The sequence below is a fragment of the Perca flavescens genome, chromosome 4 (genome assembly GCF_004354835.1).
Source record: "Perca flavescens isolate YP-PL-M2 chromosome 4, PFLA_1.0, whole genome shotgun sequence".
Classification (NCBI taxonomy): Eukaryota; Metazoa; Chordata; class Actinopteri; order Perciformes; family Percidae; genus Perca; species Perca flavescens.
The window spans coordinates 27,887,612-27,912,571 of record NC_041334.1 but is presented as its reverse complement, the minus strand read 5'-3'; the positions used below and the strand labels follow the sequence as shown (position 1 = coordinate 27,912,571).

The 24,960-nt window shown below is 38.7% G+C and overlaps 3 protein-coding genes across 5 annotated transcripts in view; 2 read left to right on the top strand and 1 right to left on the bottom strand.

Annotated features, from left to right (window-relative positions):
- The window catches only part of arfgap1 (ADP-ribosylation factor GTPase activating protein 1), a 12,914-nt gene extending 7,693 nt beyond the window's left edge, over nt 1-5,221 (bottom strand). Inside the window, exons 1-8 of one of the 2 annotated variants that reach the window (XM_028575162.1) lie at nt 4,947-5,221; nt 1,943-2,013; nt 1,373-1,482; nt 1,108-1,279; nt 690-790; nt 505-591; nt 311-425; nt 167-223 (exon numbers count right to left, since the gene is read on the bottom strand). In XM_028575162.1, the coding sequence (XP_028430963.1) occupies nt 167-223; nt 311-425; nt 505-591; nt 690-790; nt 1,108-1,279; nt 1,373-1,482; nt 1,943-2,002 (702 nt within the window). In that variant the 5' untranslated portion in view covers nt 2,003-2,013; nt 4,947-5,221. The remainder of the gene's footprint in view (nt 1-166; nt 224-310; nt 426-504; nt 592-689; nt 791-1,107; nt 1,280-1,372; nt 1,483-1,942; nt 2,014-4,946) is intronic. The other variant, XM_028575161.1, reaches the window with a different exon arrangement.
- Nucleotides 5,153-24,960, top strand: LOC114553805 (translocon-associated protein subunit alpha). 2 transcript variants are annotated; one of them, XM_028575177.1, is made up of 9 exons: nt 5,153-5,285; nt 20,304-20,422; nt 20,512-20,605; nt 20,814-20,941; nt 21,358-21,492; nt 21,934-22,010; nt 23,667-23,745; nt 23,979-24,072; nt 24,208-24,960. In XM_028575177.1, exons 1-9 carry the CDS (start codon nt 5,156-5,158, stop codon nt 24,270-24,272), a joined length of 921 nt encoding a protein of 306 aa, XP_028430978.1. In that variant the 5' UTR covers nt 5,153-5,155; the 3' UTR covers nt 24,273-24,960. The 2 variants fall into 2 exon arrangements, with proteins under 2 accessions (XP_028430978.1, XP_028430979.1); XM_028575178.1 differs by lacking the exon at nt 5,153-5,285 and adding an exon at nt 19,087-19,280.
- Nucleotides 5,643-8,018, top strand: LOC114553793 (ammonium transporter Rh type B). Its single transcript, XM_075447418.1, is given in 2 exon segments — nt 5,643-6,897; nt 6,899-8,018. Coding segments are annotated over 2 exon segments (1,467 nt in total). The 5' UTR covers nt 5,643-6,189; the 3' UTR covers nt 7,658-8,018.

The following is a 24,960-nucleotide window of genomic DNA, read 5'->3' as shown; positions in this document are numbered from 1 at the left end:
AATTTGGATTATTGTTATGCAGAAATTCAAATACACATTCAACACTCAATCAATTACGATACAGCATTTATTGAGTACATACACTTATTGTTTATTGAAATTGTTAAGAGGATAACCCCTTGAGATGAAGCATCTCGTTTTCGAGGGGGTCCTAGGGATAACTTACATTATCTTTAGCAATAGAAGCAAACTTGCTAGCTCCAACTGCGAAACTGCTCCAACCCTGTAAAAAAAATAATGTAAAAATTACCACAGGGGAAGAAAAAAACAAAAAGTACAACTCAGACAAAAGATATTTATCGTGACCTACTGAATAAATAGAAGACATGGCATTGTTGATGAAGTCATCTTCCTTCTTCTCTGGGGTCACTGTGTTGCCAAAGCCAACATACCGATTCTCTTGATTCCCACTGTAGCCCCCTCCACTGACGAAGCATACAAATTTTTTCATTTAAAACAGACAAGTGCATAATAAAAGAAATGTAAAGAGTGTGAGGCTCTCACCTCTGATATGAGTTCACATCATCACTCAACCAGTCTTCAAAAGCTTTGTCGCCAGATTTCGCTGAGCTTTGTCCAGGTCCTCCAGAGCTGTATGACAGAAATATGGATACACATACATTAATGCTTGTCATGTAATTTGCCACAGCACATAGTGCGAGTGTGTTAGAAATGTCCATCACTTTTACCGATGAGAGGATGAAAGACTGGTCTTAGGTTGAGGAGACGTCCAGTTTCTGGCAGGGGATGTCTCAATAGACCACTCCTTACCCTCTGCTAAAGTTACAACCTGTCATAAACAGTATCAAAAGAGGGTGAATTAATCTGATGAATCACAAGATCGTAATCTCACCATTCTGAGAATATCTTTAAAAGATATTCATCTTATCTGGCACTTACAATTAGCGATTTAAAATCAAGTTCCTCCTTTGGTCCATTTCATAGTCAGCTGTTAATTTAGTTTATTGGTTTAAACCTTTGAATGGACAAATGGATTACTACTGACAAACTAGTCCCATGATCCCTGAATGAGATCATGGAGAATTTGGTCTGAGATGTGAAACGTGTAGGAAATGAATCATAAACCATTAAGTCTGCACACTTTACCTGGTCTCTAAAGAGTGCAGCAGCTTTGCTGTTGTATTTCTCTTGTAAATTCCAGGTGGGATCATAATCATCTTGGAGTTCAAGAAAAATGCGGAATTTTCCATTTCCACCGGCTTTCATCTTCTCAAGCTCAATATCTTTCCACTTGTCCATGGTAACAGAGCGCACAAAACTGCAGACAGGGCAGAAGAGATAAATAATGTATTATCAGGCAGGCCAGGATCTCCAAAATCATCAGCATCATAGTACATTCCACTATTCTTACCTGAGATGTACACCGAGGCCCCTGTGCTTGCCAGAGCATTCAAGACAAATCCAGATCCCATAGGTCACACTAACCCATTGAGGGTTAAAAGCCCCACACTCAAAACATAGCTGGAAAAAAAAGGCACATGGGACAATTGATGAATTTACAGTAAAACTACAGAGATGGATTTACAGACTTTTGTACATTGAAGATTATTTGTAGCATTACCCACATTGAGTTTTTTTCTTTAAGTGTGTCAGTTAAATAATACAGAACAATAATACATATATGTATATAGTACATTTATTTGTAGGTTCAGAGACATATCTGTGTACTGTTATTGCCAAAGACGCAGGCCAACAAAGATGTCCACTGGCAGTGAAATTCCCACCTAAAATAACTCCCAACATTTATGTGAACAAGGATGAAAGCGGGGGAATTTTGTGAGGGATTGTGGGAAGGTGCTACTTTGCAAGTCTGCCAAACACCTGCTACCTGCTGTGTGAATTATAAGGTTCCAGGGAGGTGACACTATTTGGACTAAGAACTGAAAGTTAGCAACGAGAATAAGTTGCTGTGAAGACTTACATTATTCTCGTCTTGGGTTCTCACTTCCTTCAGAACTCTCCTGGTCCTTGGACTTGCCATGTTGACCCACACTGAAGGAGAATGGTAGAAATGTAGTCCACATTTAGTTATCAAAGCAGGAAATGTTTGTTAAAATCTGTTTGAAAGACACAAATACTCCTGGGAATTAACACTCAGTGAACCCAACTTTTTGTTACCAAGCTATATCTCAGAATAGCCTATAATTGAATAAAATTGTAAATCACACATTCCTATTGCTGTCTCTAGAAGAGAAAATCCACCCCAAAATAGCAGCGACACATTTGGTCAGTATAAATTTGTGAATTTAAACCACAGTGTGTATAACGATTAAAACCTGGTTCAAAGCTGATAGCAGTGAGAGAAAGTGTTTTAATGATGTCATCTAGAACAAACCTGGACCTGCTCCATAGACAACAGGCTTGTTTGAGATAAACAGGCTGCAGCCAAGTTAAGTGACAAAAAGCTGCAGTAAAACCTTCCCAGAATGATATAGGAAGTCAGCTAAATATTCATCAGACCACAAGATTTTTAAACTTGCCATATATAAATATATCCAACTTTTACAGGCCACAAATAATTGTTTACTGGTGTAGATATTCTGAAGGATAAGCCATATGCAAATCTCCAAAATTATTAATTATTGAAGAGGGTTGCAACTAATAATTGTTTGTATTATCAATTCATCTTTGGATTATATTTTTAATTACTCAATTATTAGTTTGGTCTATAAAATGTGTCTGATAATAGTAAAAATAAAATAGGTGATGTCTTCACTTGCTTGTTTGTTCGACCAACAGTCCAAAGGTATTCAACTTGCAATGATATAAAACAGAGAAAAGACGCAAATCCTCACATGTAAACTGGAACCAGTTCATGTTTGCCATTTTTGCTTGATAAATGGCTCAAAAGATTCACTGATGATTTAAAATTGTTTCCAACTCATTTCCGGTTGCTGCATTAATTGATTGTAATTGATTGAAATATTTGGGCTCTTGTTCTGTGTAATTCAAGATTCATAGAAATTTCAGGTAATGATCCTATCCACCACAAGGAGGTTATCGTTGCTCATGGCACTGTGATACTACAGCAAGTCAGCAGCAGGTTGTACAGACTTCTAAGCAGGATGCATTGGGCAGTGATCACCAATGATTGATATTGCTAAGACCAAAGTGATTGTGATATGGGTAGACAGCTAGAGTCATAGCTGTAATCCCTAAACAGTCTGGTGATATTTTATGCTTCTTTTTGTCAATAAATCCCATGAAAACACTAAAACCTAGAATGAACATGGGCACTGTAGTTTATTTTAAAGCCAATCCTACATACACGTCCTACTGCAGTAAATACCCACTAAAGCACCAAATGTGTATTAACGCACAGCTGAAAATAGTCCGTAACAAATGCACTTTTTACTCCTGTTTAAACCATGATAGTTAAAATCTACAGTGCCCAGCTCTTTTAGGAAGGGACTTTATGAAGCATTTAAAGAAACCATATTTGTTTTAAATATGTTTCGTACATATTCGGTAAGAATGAATGGGCCTGGAACTTAAGACCCACAGACAGGGCAAGAAAGTCAGAAACTTTATAAGAACACATGGGTGTTATTGGTCTTTCCATGTCATTTTTTTTTTTTTTAAAGATTATTTTTTGGGCTTTTCCCCCTTTATTCGATAGGACAGCTGGGTGAGAAAGGGTAGAGAGGGGGGGAGACAAAATCGTCACAGGTCGGATTCGAACCCTGGACCTCTGCGTCGAGGCATAAACCTCCAAGTATATGTGCGCCTGGTCTACCCACTGATCCAACCCGGCCACCTTTCCGTGTAATTTGATGACAATAACAAAAATATAGAAAAACGCCAGCTTTATCCTTAAACTGTTAGTTATGTTATAACTGAAAAATATTTAGTCTATAAAATGTGTAAACATTCCCCCCACAATTTTGCGGAGTTCAATCTGACATGTTCAAAATCAATTTTGTTTGATGAACAGTCCAAAACCCAAAAGTATTATATTTACAATAATATAATGATCGCCTGATTCATTTACCATCTAATCATTACAGCAGTAGTTTAAAGATACTGAAGTTACTATTCAAAAACAGGCAGTACAATATACAGTACTACTTCTGTATTAATGGATTTGAACTGCGTGGCAGGTGGGATGTTTTCACAGAGAGGCACTCTTCACAAATGTATGCAGACATTCAGGTAAATCGGAGGGAAAACATCAACTAAGAAAAACTCAGTCGACAGGTATGTTTACATTCCTCAAACCAGCATCGCTTCTTTGAGCAATATAGTTCATTTTTGTGATTCCTTTGAGCAAACTTATAGACTTTGATGGATATTTTCTATGAAAAGTTTTCATATTCTCTGTTGGCTAAGCTAATCAGATTTTAAAAATCAAGATTCACTTGAATCAAGGCCTAAATCTTATTTTCACCTTGATTAATTTAGTGGGGCTTTTACTGAGAGAACTGCTCTCACTTTGAGTAACGCACGGATCCCATTTATATAGTTAGTTACAAGCTCACACCTGGAAGCTGTCCAGTACAACTTCAGCTTCTCTAACCTTTTAGGCCACCATTAACCCAACTACAAATAGTCATAATTAACCCTACCAACGATAATTATACAATTATTAGTCGGAAGTGTCCATCAGGTCATGGTGACTTCTGTCTCTTAAGGAAATTCTATCACGACATGTTGAAACTAATAGCTAGCTAGCAAAGGGTTAAGGTTCAACGTTGCTGCAGTCGTGTCAAACCAACAATACAGATGCCAAACATCGTGTTCCGTGTATATTTAACGACATACATCTTAAATGTCATCATGACTTTGCGATGTCTTACTTCAGATTATCATTCAAAGCTTATTCCCACATGGGCATCACACCAAAATGTTAAAATGTTTAGTGAATTTATATGGTAACTAACGACAATGCTAACGTTAGCTAAGGACCGAGCTTACTGATCCATTACCTGTCTGTGATTGATGAACAACGAAGACGCTGTTTTCAGAGGGTCTGCTGGCTCCGCCGATAAACTCTACGAACGCGTTTCTTCTGTGGCGGAGGCACAGCAAATATTATATTGTCACAGACGGTGTCAGGCCAACAGAAGTGTATCGTTTACGACAGGCTGCTAATGTTAAGCACCGGTAGCCATGTTCCTGTTTGCCTACGTTGGCAATGCAGTGCATCATGGGAGTCCGTCTTTCTCTTCCTCGTTTTCAGTTTCTATCGTTTTCTCTCTCTGCTGCCGCCACTGCTTCCGAGTGTGTGAACGTGCAAGTCAACCGGATCGTGATTTCACATAAAGGTAAGCTACAAAATCAAAATGTTGTTTAGCCATCGCCTGTCAGTGTCACGTCTGTCTTTCTCTATGCACACATTTGCATTTTTTTTTTAACAGAGATGTTTTTCTCCAACTAGGCTACTCCAAATAGACATGTTGTAGAATAAGCACAGGTGTTACTAATACGATGGCTCTGTTCTATTAATCTGTCTCAGTAAGCCATGCAAGTGTGACAGTGAGTCAGCATGGACAATACTGAAGCAGCTACAGAGAGTTCAGCCATCATTAAAGCCAACTATCCCACATCAAATCAACAGTAATGTAGCCTGAAAAGCCAGACCCACATCAAGATGTTGGCTAAAAATTACATTTGCTGCCAATAGGGTGCGTCTAGATTTCTAGGTTAAACATAATAATGTTGATGGTGCACTATCATGGTGTATTATAATAATTTGAGCAATGCAACACACCGTAATAATAATGTAGACATTGCAAATTAAATTAAAATTAGACAACTCTTTTTGTGGATAAAACTTCAACAACTCCTAGCCTAATTGGCACAGCGTTTACTGTCAGAATGCAGCCTCCATTTTGCTTTTGTCAATGTGTCAAATTAACTCAAGCCTTTTTTTAACTGCACCCTTATTAATCTTTTATTAGCACTGAATCATGCTCTTGAAATCTACCTTGAGAGAGGTAGAGGTTTTAACAGGACTGTGATGTGTGACAACATGAGGGGAAGAGAGAAGGTCATTTTAAGGAATCTGAAGGATTAAAGTACAGTCTGCACTCAAGGTGCTGCAGAGTTACCATGTGTTTAGTCTGGCTATGCTCCTTACCCTGTCATAAGCTGCTCTTATCTGATAAGATACAAGTATAAAAGGAATGGTGCTGCAGCTGGGTGAGCAAATGTAAGCTGTGCATCATCATGAATGTGTCTACAAGTTTAAAGGTGCGCCTGCCGGCACTCGTGCTAGTGTCGGAGGTTGTCATGATAGTTCTTTATGCTGTTTTTGTCACTTATGATGACAATGCCAATGCTAAGCTGCAAAACAATAAGACCAACCCGATGGAGAACTCCATGTATAGAGACTATCCCTTCTTTGCCGACGTGCAGGTGATGATCTTCATAGGCTTCGGCTGCCTGCTGGCCTTCTTCCGATTCTACGGTTTCAGTGGAATGGTCTTCAACTTTCTTACGGCTACATTTGCGATCCAGTGGGCGATCCTGATCCAAGGTTTCTTCCAGTTTTACTACGATGGTAAAATTCACCTGGGAGTGATCAACCTTCTGAATGCAGAGTTTGCCTGTGCCGTGGTGCTAATCTCTTTCGGAGCTGTGCTTGGGAAGACCAGTCCCGTTCAGCTCCTGGTCATGGCACTGCTGGAGATCTCTTTCTTTTCTTTGACAGAGTGGGCTGTATTGAAATACATTAGAATCAATGATGCAGGTGGCACTATTCTTATTCACCTGTTTGCCTGCTACTTTGGTCTAGGGGTGACGTTTGTGCTGTATCGCCCGAGCCTAAATGAGGGACATTGTAAAGAAATAACTAGCTATCATTCTGACATCCTATCTGTAATGGGAACCTTGTTCCTCTGGGTGTTCTGGCCTTCATTTAACTCTGCTCTGACCTTTTAAGGGTGACGCTCAACACAGAGCAATACTCCACACTTTTATAGGTCTCAGCTCATCCACTATCACCGCCTTCGCACTCTCTGCATTGTTCAATAAGAGAGGCAAGCTCACAATGGCTGATATTCAGAACGTGACTCTGGCAGGCGGCGTGACAGTTGGGGCTTCTGTGGACATGATGATTTCCCCTGTAGCTGCATACGCCCTGGGCATCATGGGCTGCACTGCCTGTTTCTTTGGATACAAGTACTTGACCCCCTTTTTGGCCCGACACATGAGGATCCAAGACCAATGTGGTATTCACAACCTCCACGGGCTTACTGGCCTCATATCGTCTGCAGCAGGGATCTGTGCCATCCTCCTAGCCACTGAAGAAACCTACGGGCCCAGCATGTACCAGATCTTTTCCCATCGTGCTCCACCTGAGGGAGATCCAAAGCTCCTGGAACTGCAGTGGCTGATTCCTGGGCTGAAGCCAGGCTTAGGTCGTTCTGCGCAGGAACAAGCTCTCTTCCAGGTGGCAGCTGTCTTCTCCACCATCGCAGCGTCTGCAATTGGTGGGCTGCTCACTGGTTTGGTCATGAAGCTGCCTTTCATGGCATCCCCATCTGACCAGGACTGCTTTGATGATGAGCTTTTCTTTGACATGCCCTCTGACTTTGACAGCGTTGAAGTGCTTAAGACCCGCATAAGCTATGATGAAAAGATACAAATGAGCTCCATGAACACCAACGTCGACACACTGAGGCAGTCATTATGAGTCATTCCATGTTTAAATTGTCATTACAACTATCTCACCTGTTCGCAAGTGTTATGTGTGATTTGATTATTATTCCTGTTGGAGAGATGAACCATTGACCAAAAGCTAGTTTTGTATGCAAAATGGCAAAAGGGAAAGTACAAGTGTAAAATATGATATTAAATATTATATTTACACATGAGTAATGTAATTGCATATTAAACCTGTCAGAAAACTCTGAGATCTATACTCAAATGTCCACAAAGGTTGTTTAAAAGGGTAAAGTTTCAAAATGAATTTATTATCCTTTTGTTGAAATACATACATCAGTCATTACTTTTATTTTTAATGATTATATGCTAAAATCATATCAATATTTCATTCATTTTTACATAGGCAAATTTAAAAAATACTCTAATAATAAATAATAATAAACTTTTTATTATTAACAAACTCCACAATATTCTTGTACAGCAGGTCCCCGAGAACCTCTGTGATGATTTCAAAGTTTTTTTCACCAAACGTTTTTTGTTGTTGTATTTTATTTACTACTTTGTTTGTCCGTAGATTATTGGGCAGCTTCAGCTCTTTACTAAAATAAATGGTGTGTTTGAGTCAATAATGTTGTGTCCTTAATAAAAAAGATAATGAATACCAAATAACAGGTAATGTTTTGTCCAGCCAGGGTTGTCATTGCCTATATTAAAGTGCATGCCAATAGTTACAAAGGTTGAAGAACTTTTTCCATCACCACAGTATCTTAACTGATAGCGTCAACAAAGTGCCATATCTAATCATCAAATTATCAAAGTTGTAAAGTTGTCTGTGTAAATGTAAATTGCATTATAAATAAAGTTCATAACTCACAGTACTGATACATACTTTGATGTTTATTTGATCATTCTCTTCATGGAAAATTCCTCCACTGGAAATTGTGTGCCACTGATGACAAAGATGATGAAAACATCTGGCGTACTAAATAAGCAAACACACCACCTTGGTGGTTGCCCACAAAGATTTCAGTTCAGATGTAGATTAATGGTGTCAGTTTACTTTGCTCTCAACCTGCATCGCTCTAATATTTTTTACTGTTCAACAACTGTATTTTAAACATAAATGTGCTACACATAAAACTAAATCAAGCAATCTGTTGATCTTGGAACACAGCAGTGGCTTGACCTAAATGCTAACATCAGCATGCCAAGTTTGCTTATAATGCCGATGCTAAAATGCTGATGTTTAGCAAGTAATGTCACTGTCTTATAGTTCAGCATGTTAGCATGGTAACATTTGTTCCTTAACTTAACTTAAAGTACAGCTGAGGCTAATGGGAATGTCCATCCAAGGTTTGACATTTTAATGGTACACAAATGGCATCATTAATCAAAATGTCATGCATGATCTGCTTTCAGTGTCATACATTTTGCGTCTCACACTTGTTGCAAGACTGATTTGAAATCACTGACCATGGTGAAAGCACTGATTCTGAATAAAATGTTGCAGTGATTTAGAAACTTTTTACACTATTAAAGAAGTAGACAATGGCAATCCCCTTCCCATCTGCGTTCCCGCGTTCTGTTGGAGGATGATGTTACAACCGTGCTGCAACTAGCCATTAATCATTATAAAAGTTGAATATCTTGCACATTGATTATTGCTTCCTTAACTGCTATCACTGCCATCATAAAAAAACGTTAGGTGATATAGTATACAAAGTACAGACCAAAACAACCTTTCTCTCTAATAAAAGCCTAATATTTATAACTATAAGGGCACTCTGAGAGCGCAGACCTCCGCCAAGGCATGCCCTTTTTCAAACTGTTAAAGAAGTGAGAATTTTCCCAATTGGGAACAAATTTGTCCAATTATTTCGATACCACATGAATGCAGCACAAATGCTCTCATTGTTAACGAAAGTGGAAAAAAAAATTGTGTATCCACCCCGTTATTTGGATCCGCTCCAAAATTCTTCCTTTGCTAATGCTACACCGTTCCACCAAGTTTTATGAAATCGAGCCAGTAGCAGTGACCCGTTTGGTCTGGTCATATCCGACAGTTTTAAACATTAACCCATCAAAAGTAAGTGACATTAATTTAACCTCAGGAAAGATTACAGCAAGGAGATGGAGCTGGCATTTACAGTATAACTGATGTTATCAGTAGAAAATTAGAGTGTCAGCTGTTTTTGACTATAGTCAGATATTGATCGATGGGCATGTGAGGCACGTAAAGTCCCCACTCCACTCAAAATTATGTTTTTCTAATTGTTAGATTTTTGAGATTCACTGTGCACAATGGCTTTTTCACAGATATCCAATTAAGGAAGAAAGTTTCTCTGTGCTCACACTAAGTTGTGTATGTACAATCATGAATTTGTGACATCACAACTGATTTGTGTGAAGGAAAACCTGGCACTTGAAACAATTTTTGCTTGGAAAAACATGTCAAAAACAAATTATATTTCAAAATATAGTATTTTTTATGTCTTCAAACATTTAGGGAAGTTTAATCAATCATTTCAGTAAAGATCACACAATTAATTAATCTCAGTGTGATTTAGTATAGAACCAACAATTTAAAGATAACAATTAAATCCTCTTACAAAAACATCAGCAAAAAATGTAGCCTGCTGAACTTTCTCTAGTAAAACAATTGAGTTTGTTTGCATGGCCAGTATGATATGCATCACCTCGCTAAACAGAAAGGGTTGTCGTTGTTGATATAATGTCAAACAACAAACAGTGCCATCCTGTGGTGGCAGGTCAAGCTGCACAAAGACCATTTATGGCATCTCAGAGATGGTTGGCGTAGCCCTCTGCGCTGTCTGCATTGTCAACGGTTTTGGTGCGCTGGTTTTGCACGGAAGCATACAGATCGGACAGGGTGGAGACAGCATCTGTGTCACCTTCGTCTTCCTTCTCTGACTCCGGCTGCTCCTCTAAATGAACTACATCTGAGTACTGTATCTGTGGAGAGCTGCGGCCAGACTGCGGCCTGGGAGCCTTCAAGGTCAGATTGGCATAGCAGCCCTGAGTTTTGGACTGAAGAGAGGAAAAAAAACAACACAATATTGTAAGGTCTTCACACAACATTATATGTACAGGACAGGTTTACAGTGACAATTTTAGCAAAGTTATCCAACATGATTCTAAACAACCCTGTCCTGTCCTTACAAAGGCATTCTGCACCAAATGTTTAACAGGTAAGACCTCAATCTTTGAAAAGAGGTTTAAGGGCTATACCTGTGAGTCAGAATTGACTCTATTTTGATCCCTCAAAGATGAAGGCTGTTGAGGATCAGCTCCTGTGTACAATATGCCTGTGGAAAACAACATCACACTGTAAACCGACACAGACAAAGGTATTGAAAGGGACAAAGGTGTACAGTGCACTTACTTGTCTGCATGTAGCTTATATTTCCATAAATAGGATTGTCTTCCATCTGCCTTGGGCTCCGCCTTTTATTGGACAAACAAAGAGGAAATATAATTTTTGAATTGTCAGTTTGGCAATAACTTCTGAAAGGCCATTAAAGCGGAAATTTGTTGCCTTTGCCTTCAAACATTAAAAAAATAAAGACTACATACCTTTGTCTTATCCTTGGTATACATATCCCTTTTCCTGTTGCAGTATAAATAATTGTACACTCACTATCAAAAACAGAACATTAATTAGTTTTCACTGGATTTTTTGCGCAAACAACATAATTACCTGAGCGACATTTTGATACGCAGCAAAAAATATTCCAAGATAGTGAGAGGACCAGGATTGTGCTGATAACAATGAATGGCACCTGTTCATAAAATGGCCCACCTGGAGAAAAAGAGAAAAAGGACTATGTTTATTATGGATCATTTAAAATAATTGCAGACTGATCTCATGAATTGGCGTATGTATGTCACGCCAATTTGTATTCCGTTTTTGCGTGTTATCAAGACGCATAATCGCATTTTTGCGTGTATATCTACGCAAATCGGCCGCCATTGACCTACATTGTGAGTCAAACACAGGACTTTCACCCGGGAGAGCCGGGTTCGCGTCCCGCGTGCTGCGATTTTTAAGCCGTTTCAGCCGGGTTTTTTTTTTTATTATTTTTTGTTTTAATAAGCCTTACCCAATGTTTCTTTACTAACCATTTTTTTGTGTTCCTAAGCGTTTTTTTTTTTTTTTTTTTACAGGCGTGTGACGTTGTTCTCGCGATAGTACGTCGCGTTCTTGTGATAACACGCAACGTGGCGAGGCCACGTGGTGGGTATGTTTACATCAGCTGTATACAGCGTAGGCATACACGTGGATAGCTGAAAATGGGTACAATAACACGGCATTTTGCTTTATGAAAGTGGCGTGTATATTTACGCAAAGTCATGATGCCATGTTGATAATTCAAATACCCCCTCCCAACATGTTTTTTTTAAATGTTCTTCTTTCAATAATAATTTGTGTTGGATTGTTTTTTTCCACCAAAAGGTTCAGCTACTTAGTTAAAATATAAAAATGATATTGACTCGTCCCGCATTGAAAAATCCAGAATCTATGAGTATTCAAATATTTTCATTTAACTTTATAACATAAGGTGCCCATCCTCGGTGTCTGGAGGCTATACGTTTCCATATAACCACGTGTATTTAGTTGTGTGAGGACACCGAAGCAGCACCTAGAGAAAACCTTTGCAGAAATGGAGACAACATGAAAACTTCACACACAAAGACCCCACCTGCACAGTGAAGTGACAGTTCCACCCACTGCCAACGTGTCTGCCAACACAGAATTTAAAAGCAAGTCTATTTATAGAGCACATTGTATACACAAAGGCAGTTGAAAATGCATAATAATAATGCACAAAGGACATTGATACAGGATAAAAAACGTAGACAAAACATCTAGACAATCCTGTAAAATTAAGAACCTTAAGAATGATTTGTGTCCACTGCCACAGTCACAATGCACACATCGATTTTGTCAGTGTAAATTGTAAGTTGGGCGCATTATTGGAGAGAGCATAGGCTCGGATTGAATGCAGCTTCCTGTCCACAAATCTCTGTCCTTTGGTTGGGTTTGTCACAGGGACTGCAATGGTAGCTGAAACAAGGTGTGTTTAAAAGATAACTTATGGCTAATAGTTAGAGGTGTAAGCCTCTGATCTGATCAGCGGACTGTTTCAATTCCTGCTGGGAAAACAAGCAGCAGTGGTGCCCTTAAGCAAGAGATTTACACCACCTATGTAGTCATCTCCAGCAGAAAATGTGGTTTTTACTGAGATGCTTGTGTCGTATGTGTGAACTGATTGCACAGTGCAGTAGGTTTCTCTTGCAAGAATTCATCAGCAAAACAGGTTGAACGCATTTCCTATTTAAAAATGATTTGTTTCTGTCCAGCATACTGTTGAGACAACTCTTACGTTACACTGAACCTATATCCTGCTTGAATGAAGTAAAATATTCAAGCAATACACTATTTTGTTTATCTTCACCAAACATTAGATGGAAAATGCTTTTCAAAATCCTATTTTTGTTCCACTCACTGTTGTTGTTTTAGGCTGATTTTATTACTAAAGTCTCTTAACCATGTCGTCATACTGCCCAAACACAATAAGATAAGAGAAGATAGACTTTATTGATCCCGCAATGGGGAAATTCACTTGTTAGTCCAGATGAGAAAAGAGAGGAGTTGAAAATCTTTATAGATTTTTTTGCCCAGGGTTTGGCCTCTCAGGTTATATACTGTACAGGCTAATATATATATATATATATATATATATACCCTGCTCGTGTATTAAATAAGGTTTATACATATACCTTATTGTTCACATAATTACATATTATGTACATAATATTATATGAATATTATTATTGTGGTGGTGTGATACACATTGTGAAACACGTCATGTGCATGATGTTGCATGTTATCGCCTTTGGGCAAAGCAGCACCAACCTAACTAACTCTCTGAGCGATACTAAAACATGATTCTGACTCTGTTCCACTGGCTGCCTTCATTTAGTTGCAGTTTCATCAGAGAGTTTCTGAAAGGAATAATTAGATCACATTGTTACAGGAAAATATACTTATCTCCTGGCATTAGACTCACCTCTTCAAAAAGAATATGGAATGAGACCTCTCTATACCATATTACCTAACTAGTCGCTGTAGGAACCACCGGCTCATTGTTTTCAACTGCGATACAACGTATGCAGCTGAATGCGGCATATATTTTAAATGCCCTTTCAATCACACATCAGCCCTTACATCAAGAATGATCATGTTAACGTCTCACATTTAGATGACATTTATAACTTCAATCAAGACTTACCATTTTGTTGTGTCACACTGCCACAGCTTTCGTTGGCCATGAAGCTTTAACCAAACAAATGTATCTCTCTGTCTCTTTTACTATACTATACATATAAATCTGATAAACAAGGCTACAGCATCTGTTGCTTGTTTATCCTCACACGGTGTGATGCTACTCAGAGAAGAAGACAGATTTTTTTTCTCTCGAAAGGATTGGTTACAGGATGTGTGCTTTTGCAGAAAACCACAAACATCAAGTCAACACGTAGTGAGAATATGAATGTGTCTTTTGACAACATTAAGGAATAGTATTGTTAAAACAACCAAATTTCAAATATATTACCCTGATAATTCCTTTCATTTTGTCATGTTTCTATATTTTTTTGAAGAAAGACAAAAGGTTAATGGGTAAATTCAGAACAGTCAACATGTCAAATATAAATGACCCTAACTCCGCTAAAAGCAATGACAGATTTGATGTTATCCCAGATGTATTTATACACCTGTAAAGTCAGCAGTGAGCTGCTAGGACAAAAATACACTAGTGACAATGACTGAGACAAACCAGTAAGTGAGAAGTAAAATTCCATTATGCCTTCATGTTGGTTTATTTAACTTTTATCATGATGACCTCATTAAATGGAAGCAACCCTCTCTCTGTAGCTGGACCTGCTAAACCTGGGCTGCAGCTGGCAGAACACAGTGTTGTATTAGCTGCTGTGTTGACTAGCTCCTGTGAAACAATGGGGATCTTACAGGAGGCAGATGTCCCCAGAGAATATCCCTACATGTCTGTGTTAACATGCAAACTAGTATCCTGGTTTTAAGTCTCGTCCTGTTTTTGATCATATTTTGGATACCTGGACCACAGTTCAACCTGGTTATGCTGCTCTCTGTATGCCTGATTCTAATATTACCCATGTTTCTGATCATCTGTTGGTGCAGCAATGTGTTTGGCTTCTCTACAGCCATTAGATCTCTTTAAATCTTGTTCTGACTGAGTCATCTCAACATTTGAGGATAAACCAAATTTGTTTTCTAGACTCTGATGAAATACATCTGATGACAAATACAAAGTGACTTGAGACGCATACTTGGCAAAGAAGTCTGGCCACATATCCAAAAGCAAAAAAAGTTACACCTTCTGCATACATAAACCCTGTGATGGTTTTCAGTTCACAGTCATTTTTGATAACTATGTACCTACCCTTTAACCTGACTCCGCCAGATGGATTGCTTCACATTTGCTCAGCATATCCATCTGGGAACTTTCCGTTGGAGAACTTTTGGGAAGGGGCGAAAATACTGGTTAGCTGATTGGATGAACCATCTGTTTATCACCTATGTTGGTGATAGACGGGCCAAATCAACCAATCAGATCCACAAAGCGTATGAAAATACAACCACAAGCCCGCCCCTGCTGCAGCAGGCAAAGCATAACTCGTAAGCTCAGCAAGCAAGCAACATGTCGGTAAAGGATATTTGCCGTTTGTGTAACGAGAATTTAGGAATAAAAGGCACCATTTCAGGTTCCCGGACCGCTGTCTGAAAATACTGGTTAGCTGATTGGATAAACCATCTGTCTATCACCACCTAACCCGCCTCAAAACCAACGCTGATTGGCCCGGTCGTTTGGCGAGCGGCTCAAAATTTTCTCTATCTCAAGATGCCAGACTGATCTGCGAGTGGAAAACTGGAGCTTGCGAGACCAGGACGGTCTCACGAGGCTACCTACCCTTCATTGGTTAAAATTAGGGCTGTCAAATTTAACGCGTTAATTTTTGCGTTAATTTTTTAATATTTAACTCGTTAAAAAAAACTGAGAAACGTAATACGCCTCCATAACAGCAGGCGGCGCTACTCTGTATTGTTGCCCAAGTAATGAAAACCGGCAGCTGATTGGACGAACGCGTCACATGGGTTGGTTTTCTCCGGAAATCCAAAGCCAGACTGTCATGGCGGCCGTTCAGAATACAATCTCATATTGTACTAAGATAGTTCACTAAAACATTTTAAGCGAGAAATAGGCCGTGCATTTGCTGAATCTGTCTTCATTTCAGCTCAACAAAGGTCAGTTTAAAAGATTTTCGTCAGATTTTGAGACACTAGTCACCTCATTCCGCTCGCCATTTCTGGGTGTGTCCTGACTGCCCTGCCGCCGACTGAACATAGGCTCGTTGGAGATGAACTGCGCCTCGCCTGTAAAGTAGACAAGAGCAGGCGACTGCAGCCGGGGACGGTGACAAAAATCTGCTCTCAAGTCAGACAGTTTCTAGCCGTTTCCAGCAGCCTTCAGCAGGACTAAATAAGCCAAATTGTTGCTGCTGTTGTTCTGAAAGATATTAAACATTCTGAACTTTTTTCTTCATATTTGCAAAGTTAAGTGATTTAGCATTTAAATATCCATTATTATAAGCTTCAGTCTCAATTTTAAAAAAGCAATTAATCGCGATTAATTACAGCAAATATTATATATAATTAATTTTTTTTAATCGATTGACAGCCCTAGGTAAAATCAAGACTGCTTGTCTTTAAAGATGAATACAAATTTTGTAGTTTGAATAGTTAATCAAAACAGATGACACTATAGCCTTTACTATTGTTCTTTGGAAATCCCACAATGTTATAGCCTGACAAGCCAGACCCACATCAAGATGTTGGGTCTGGGAACTCACCATTGGCAGGGCTCAATCCAAGGGGCGGGATAAACGGTTGTCTTTCAAATTCCTTTTTTTTAAGAATGACTTCAGTGCTTAACTCCATTTTTCCAGAGTCGCGGCTAAAGCCAATTCGAAAGAGCGCTGTTCGCCAGCAGCAGCCATCTTCTTTGTTTTCAAGTAGCAGGGAATTCACACAGAACCATTGCAACTCTGCCGTCCTTATGTTAAGCCCGCCCACCAACTCTATACACAATGTGATTGGCCTGACCAGAATTTGGTTTTTCCAGCTCGCAAGCTAACGGAGAGTTGCTAGACTGACCCTGGCTGCAAATTACATTTGCTGCCGCTAGGGTGCATCTAGATTTCTAGGCTAACTATTTTACTATTTCACTGTAGGTTTCTAATTATTTAAGATTCTTGCATGCACGCTGATTGACACATTTCAGATGAATGTCAATTCAGTGAAGTGGCAACTGAGACCTGACACATCCTCCAGCTGGTTCTTAGGTCTGTTTTTACCATGGTTTTTACACATGACACCTACCAACACTGGGTGAGTGGTTTCCTGTATGATATGTGGGCTGCTATAGGTCAGGTCATGTCTACCTTTACATCATGATACACAGTTATAAGAGATGAATATGCTGTGTGTGAGTTTTTACGAATTTATCAAAGGAAGCAGTACATATAGGACACAAGAGTGTAATTAAAATGTTAAAATGTGTTCTGTATTGTGACTCCATGATGATTATCTGCTCATAATATGGTTTAGGGGCATTGTATTAGATTAAATGAATAGTTAGAGAAATAAAATAGATGATTCTAAATGGGAGCAGAGAAAACCCCAAGAAGAGGATTCAGTTTTTTTTTTTTTTTTTTAGACCAGGCATGTTTTCTCTTTAGATTTCAATCTACAGTATGCTATTGCTCCAAATGAGCTATAGTGACATCTTGAGGTCATTTGGTCGATCCACATCCTACATTGTTTTAATTTTCTTCCTCATGGATTCAGCCAGTCTCTGATACCAAGTTCACACAAACTCAGGCAAATCAGAGACCGATTCATTGTTTCTGCAGCAGACTTCAGAAACAATGATGGGAAAATATTGTGGGGAAACTTTTTTTTCCCATGACATGGTGCTCTTTGGATGCTTTTATATAAACCTTAGTGGTCCCCTAATACTGTATCTGACGTCTCTTTCCCGAAATTCAGCCTTGGTGCAGAATTACAGCCACTAGAGCCAATCCCACAATGAGCTTTCCTTAGGATGTGCCATTTCACCATTAAATCCAAATCAAATTTTACTCTTATCTGTAAAATAAGCATGTGACCCGTTTCAACTCAATCAAAAGAATCTGAATTGGAATTAGAATAGTTAAAATCAAAACGATGCCCAACCCTATAATGTCATAGTGATCTGATAGTTAATGTTAATAGTCTCATATTGTGGATTGCCTGATGCAAGGTATTGTTTTAAACTGCACTTATTGGTCATATTTGTACATGAATGTAGTAATCAGTCCTGTATTCAACATTTTGTTAAGTAAAAGTACGAAAGTACTATCAGCAAAATGCATTTAAAGTGCTATATTAGCAGTAACAAGTACTCATGCAGAAGAGTAAACCCTGATGCGTAAACAATAGTATTTCATCTGATGCAATAACATGTAAAAAGCATTGCATTTCTGTGGCTGGTCAAGACATAGCTAATTGTAACTACTTTACATATGTTGGGTACTTTATTCTACAATAATGCATGATTGTTATGCAGCTACATTCATTTAAGGTCAAGTAGAAGTAGCCTAAAATGGAAGTACTCCAAGGATTCATGGAATTCTGTTTATCACATGAGCACCAGAGGATGTAAAATGACAAAATAAAATAAAAACCTATTTTGCTATATGAAAGAGCAGCTTTTTTCATTAATGCATAAAAAAGTGAAGGCCAATATGAAAAGTATGTTAACTTAAAATCGCTGCTAAATTAAATTTAAATTTATTTTGCTGACAAGTGGAGACCCCAACTGGAGGCTACAGTGTGCAAAAAGAAGCAAAATGTGCAACAGTTAAGTAGCCACATCTCATTGTAAATCTGATTCGAATAGTGCCTTTTATTTATGTATTGATGCTGTTTTGTTGCCACTGCTGCTGTCTGTTTACTAAATCAATTTTATGTAACTATTTTTTTAATGTTGTTATTCACTATTTTCTTTATTTTGGCTACACAATGCTAGAGAGAAGCCACAATTTCATTTTAATAATGGTAGCCTTCTGATTCTGATCTCAACTGTAGGCTAAGGCCTACGTCTATAAACGAGTAGCCTCACCTAGACGGACAAGCAGCCTGTTGTCAATTTTAAGTTTGCACAATATTGTTTGAAAGCAAAACAGTAAGTTGTCAGACGTTTTCTAGTCTCGCATTGTCAGACCTACGTCCACGGCGCTGTGGAGGACGTTTTCTGATACTAAACACAACTCAGTTTGCCCTCCCAAACCAAACCTCCTCCAGACAGACAGACCTGACAGGCGGGTCTAACGTCCTCTTATCCCGCCCACTGCCCTGCTGCAGTCCTCTCCTCTCCTGAACGCTGATGTGTTACTAACTTCAGCCTCCAACTCTGGCAAAATGTTCAATTTCGGATCAAAATTGCTGGTGCTGTTACTCCTGGCCTTCCCCTGTGGATTAATATCCATCGGTAAGACATTTTTTTCTTTGAAGCAGACGGTTTATTCTCGTCGCCTTACTTCGGCAACAAGTTGACGTGGCATAGTCACGTAGCTATTCAGCAGCTTTTAAGCCACCGCTTTCTAAACGTCAATGTATAGACGTTTTATCCATACGTTTATTCATAGCAATGAGTGGTAGCTCGTCTCTTTGACTCTGAAAATAATTGTCTTCTTTAACCAGCCGCTGCCGTCTAAGCGTAGGAAAATAATGTCAGCCATTAAATGTGAAGTTAAATTTCACTTTGTGAGCTTTAGAGGTGATTTTAGACAATGTGTAAAAGTCGTTGTGGATGCAGCAACAGTTAACGGCTCCCTCTTGCTGGGACACGTCACCATAGATAAGATGGTAACTTACTTACTATGTTTGGGTTTGTTGGTGTCTCTTAAGCTTTTTCCCCGCTGACTTACATTAAAGTTGGGACTTTGATTGTTTTGCTGTTGTTCATTTTACACTTGCAACAAAGTTTGTCTGCAGACAGGGAAATACCTGGCAATAATAAAAATCTATAAACATTTACAATGTTTAAAACTTGGACTTCATTCATTCATTAATTTTGTATTGCATCCAGCTAAAACATTACTTTAAAACGTTTGATTCATTGATTGGTTTATTGCTTAATGGTGTAATATTGTAGTTCTACCACCAACAAAAAATAATGCATTTCAAATTTTTTTGAAAGTTTTCACACTTTTTCCACAACTACACTGATCACTCATTTTTGACCAAATACCTTGAAATTGACATACAGTGATGCATGGCAATGGTGCTTTAGTGATGACTGTTGGCATTTGCAGAAGATATACAAACAATAAGAAAATCCACCGAACAAAACCGTTTTCAACCCCGGGAAAACGCACTTCATCAGTATTAATGTATTATCATGTATTAAGATGGGACAATAATCAAATCCTGGACAATAATCTTTAACATTATTTCCTCTAATGGAGAAATCATCACTCATTTCTATATTTGTGTATTTTGCCCCGTGCAGGCCAGGTCTCTGCAGACTCCGACTCTGCTGAGGACATTGCTGAGGACCCAGATGCTGCAGTAGATGAGGAGGAAGATGATGAAGAGGTGCTCGTTGAGGAAGATCAGATACAACCATCGGTATGTTTAATGTCATACACAGTATAGCAACTTCCATAGATGTGCATGCAGATGATTAAGTAACAATGTCATGCGTTGGTCCTCCTCAGGAAGGAGAGGAAGAGGACTCTGATGAAGCAGCTGATAAACTGTTAACATCTCACCCTGATGCCGACACAACCATCCTCTTCATGACAGGAGAAGGTTGGTTCAGCTCCTGTTATTTTTCAATCGGTTAGCTTTTACAGTGTTTACACTAAGTGAATACATCATCCTGGACTGCTTTTATTTTATGGGGCAACATAGCAGGCAATCCGGCGACTTTTTTAGTCCATCTTATAACTCATACTTTATTTATATTCATGATTCATTTATTATATTCATGATTTATTTGTATTCATAATACATTTAGAGTTTCCTGCCAATGAAATTGTGAGGTTCCTGGTGGGTTTCACCAACAAGGGAGGTCAGGATTTCACCGTTCAGTCGTTGGAGGCCTCCTTCCGTTACCCCCAAGACTTCCAGTTCTACATTCAGAATGTAAGTTTAATCTTTAACTAAAAAATATATTTTTTTCCAAACCGGCAAACATTTGCTCCACATTTTTGACTCAATCTGGAGTCTGATACAAAATCAATTAAGAATGAAATCACTTGTTGATTTGTTTTCACTTTGAGATGATCAAAAAGTACTCAATGCCTACGTGTCTCAAAGTTTTTGGGGTTTGGTTGTATAAGAGTATGGTCAAATATAATTCTCAATGATATTGATGTTTATAAAATACTCATATGTGTTAAAAAAAAAAAACAATTACAATTGCACATAATGCTCTTTTATAATTTGATTCTGATGCCACCACATGGATTTCTATGTATGTATGTAACTACTGTGTACTTGTATGTTTGTGTTGCTAAAAAGTCATTTTTTTAATGATGTACATTGTATCTTTTGATTAGTTCACAGCGTTGCCTCTGAGCACTGTAGTGCAGCCTCAGTCTCAGGCCTCCTTTGAGTACTCCTTTATCCCAGCTCAGCCCATGGCAGGTCGCCCATTTGGTCTTGTTATCCTCCTCAACTATCTTGACACTGAGGTAAAAAGGTTTTTCATTATGTATTTATTTATAATAAAAAAAAAAGAGAGAAATAAAAAGTGTGGTGGTGCTAGAGAAAAGATGAAGTGTGATGATTTTTGACAATGACAAGTTGCTCTGCAGGAAGGTTTTTCTAAGCCCATCTCAAATTCTGATGATTCATGAAAATGAATACCTGAAGACGCCATTGTCAACAAAGCAGTCTGTCTTTATATTCATAACAGCTACATCTTCTATTTTTGTGTAATGGGGATGGCTGGTGGCTCCTTACTGTTATTTTGATTTTGAGCTTTGACTGTTGTTTCCAAGCTATTGACATTCAGATTTTTAAAGAGCAGTTATAAAAACCTTTAAGAAAGTTCTTGTTTCAAGGTACTAGTTTACATAGAGTATTCTCTTATTAATTTAGTTTTTTGTTTTTTTGTTTTTCTTTTTCTTAAGGGCAACGTGTTCCAGACTGCCATTTACAACCAGACTGTCACCATCATTGAGCTAGAAGAGGGACTGGACGGGGAAACGTAAGGCTTTCTTCTACTATGTTCTATACATACATGCATCATGCATACTTGTTAATGAAAATGTAGATACAGTTATTGCTCTTTCATATTATTTCACTGAAATAAAACACAAACACAAAACTAGAAGAAACACCAAAATGACTGAATAAAAGAAGGCAGTAGGTGGCCGTTTTTAACCAATTTCTGCATCTCTGTTCTCAGTAAAAAATGTGTAAATCTAATTACTTTGCCCCCTATTACTTATTTGAAATGTCTCTGTAGGCTACATACAGAAGGCTTCACAAAACCTGCCTTCCCAGACTATTGCGCCACATGTAAGAACCTGTAAAATGAGGTGTGAAATTGGCACTAAGAGACTAGTTGTCAGAATTTTGCTGCTGATGCAAGACGCAGAATGTGTCATCATCAAATTATTCAAGCAAAACAAAGTGTTTTGCATCCTAAAATCTCAAAACTGATCAGAAAATGTTGCAGATACAGATTGCTAGAATGTCATTTTTGGGCACAATGTGGCCAATTTTGTCAGGCTGGTCTTTTTGCTAAAAATGTGCAGTTACTGATGTGGGAATCTATATGCTTAAATTTAGCTATTTTCGATGGCTTGTTTGTGCTCCAATATAATTTGCATACACTATTTAGTATACTGTAAACTGCAGAATATTTAGGAGAGGTTATAGAAGTGTTTTCAAACCGCCATTTTCAACTAGCTTGGTTGCTACAATTATTTAAAGGAACATGCCGACTTATTGGGAATTTAGCTTATTCACCGTAACCCCCAGAGTTAGACAAGTCGATACATACCCTTCTCATCTCCGTGCGTGCTGTAACGCTGCCTGACGGCTCCAGCATTAGCTTAGCCCAGCACAGATCCTGCAGGTAACTGGTTCCATCTAGCCTACTGCTCCAAATTGTGACAAAAGTGACAAAATAACGCCAACATGTTCCTATTTACATGTTGTGATTTGTATACTCACAGCGTGTACAAAAAACAACGTAACATGAGACACAGCCATCTTCTAACAGTAAACAAACCAGGAACTATATTCTCAGACAGGCTTGCTGCGAGCATATCACTCCGCCCAAGTACTATATTCTTCCGCCTGAGAATATAGTTCCGGTTTGTTTACAGTTAGAAGACGGCTGTGTCTCATGTTACGTTGTTTTTTGTACGCTGTGACTTATAAATCACAACATGTAAATAGGAACATGTTGGCGTTATTTTGTCACTTATTCGGAGCAGTAGGATTGCTGGAACCATTCACCTGCATGTTCTGTGCTGGCCTGATGCCGCTGGAGCCGTCAGACAGCCTTACAGCACGCACGGAGATGAGAAGGATATGTATCGACTTGTCTAACTCTGGGGGTTACGCTGAATAAGCTAAATTCCCAATAAGTCAGCGTGTTCCTTTTAAATAATAGCGTTGCAAAAAAGCCATTTGAAACGTAGATGGCTGCAAATTCTGATTATGCATTGTAATGGGTATGCATCGCAAATAAAGTAAATGGCAGTTCAGGCAAGGTCTAAATTGCGTCATCAGTCATTGAGTAGCTATGCATCACTCATAGAGCATGGTATGCAAAAACACAAAATAGCTGTAACTCTTTTAGTGATTTCTGTTCACTGATTTAAAGAGATCACTTTGTTTTTTTCTGCAGAATGTTCATGTACATCTTCCTGGTTGGACTGGTGGCCCTGATGCTCTTTGGAATATACCAGGTCCTGGAAACGAGGACGGTATGTGCTTTATTGTTAATGTGAACATATGTATGTAATCACATTTTTTTTTTTGTGTGTGTGTATAAAGTCAGCAGCCGCAAATGGAAAAGAATGCAAACTAGCAAGTGGCATCACCCATCCTCCTCCCTGTAAAATCTCCTTAAACAGGGATACATTGATATTAGAGCTGGCTCATGGATAACATGTTTTTAAAATTAGACTGTTGTTGTATTTCAACTTGTGTTTTGCAGAAAAAGAGAATCCCAGTAAAAATAGAGAAGGGCACTGGTGGGATGAACGATGTGGACATCAGCTGGATTCCTCAGGAGACTCTCAATGTCATGAGTACGTTCATTTTTTATCCCCAACTGTTACAAGTAATAACAGACTGAACAGAGAAGTGATTATTTTGCTCATATTACTGTTGCTCTCCATGAAAATGAAGCAGCACAGATCTGATCTTTACATCCTGTCTTACAGACAAGGCTTCCCCTAAAGCATCTCCACGGAAACGAACCAATAGGGCAGCTGGAGCAGATCAATAAAACTGTCCTCTTCCATCCATCATCATACTGTCCATCAGACTTTCAAAGCTCATTTCCTCGCCACGGTAACCAGATTACCCAGCCTGCGCAATGTGTTTGAGATGTTTGTATGGATCTCAGCCTCTCATCCTGCTGCTCTGCTGGAACCTCGACCGAAGAGCATCCTGAACTCTACTGGTCTGATCAGGGCAAGACCATTTAGACACTAACAGGACTGAAAAACAGTTCATTTTTTAAAGGAACATTCCTATTTCATCTTTTGAAAAAGATGAATCCCCTCCTCTCCAATGCAAACACCATTGTGCCTTATCTGTACTGTATCTGTGGTGCCTGCAACGACTCAATGTTAAGAAAAAAGTATATGCAATTGATTAAAGGGTTGCCCACTGATACCCCTCTGCTTTTAACATCCACTTACATGTAGTTTATAAAATTACAAATTTAGTTTTTCAATGGAGCAATGGCAGCTGCAATTACAACAACCATTAAAACCGTGTTCTCTGGAGGTTTCTGCAGGCTACTTTACCCATTTGTTTTCTCACCTTACTTTTGTAATATATCTGTTCGTTGGTGGAGCATTCCAAACTCTTTACTAAGTGCCAGTGGTGCAGTCTGTCAGATTGCATGCCATTACTTTTGGGGGGAAAAAATGTTTTTTCAAAAACAATAAAAAGGTGAACAAAGTGTA

What these genes read in the sequence shown, in the direction of transcription:
- LOC114553805 (XM_028575177.1), top strand. Translation starts at nt 5,156, where the DNA reads ATGCAGTGCATCATGGGAGTCCGTCTTTCTCTTCCTCGTTTTCAGTTT. An exon ending in GATCGTGATTTCACATAAAG is followed by an intron (nt 5,286 to 20,303) that starts GTAAGCTACAAA and finishes TGCCCCGTGCAG; the next exon opens with GCCAGGTCTCTGCAGACTCC. An exon ending in GGAGACTCTCAATGTCATGA is followed by an intron (nt 24,073 to 24,207) that starts GTACGTTCATTT and finishes CCTGTCTTACAG; the next exon opens with ACAAGGCTTCCCCTAAAGCA.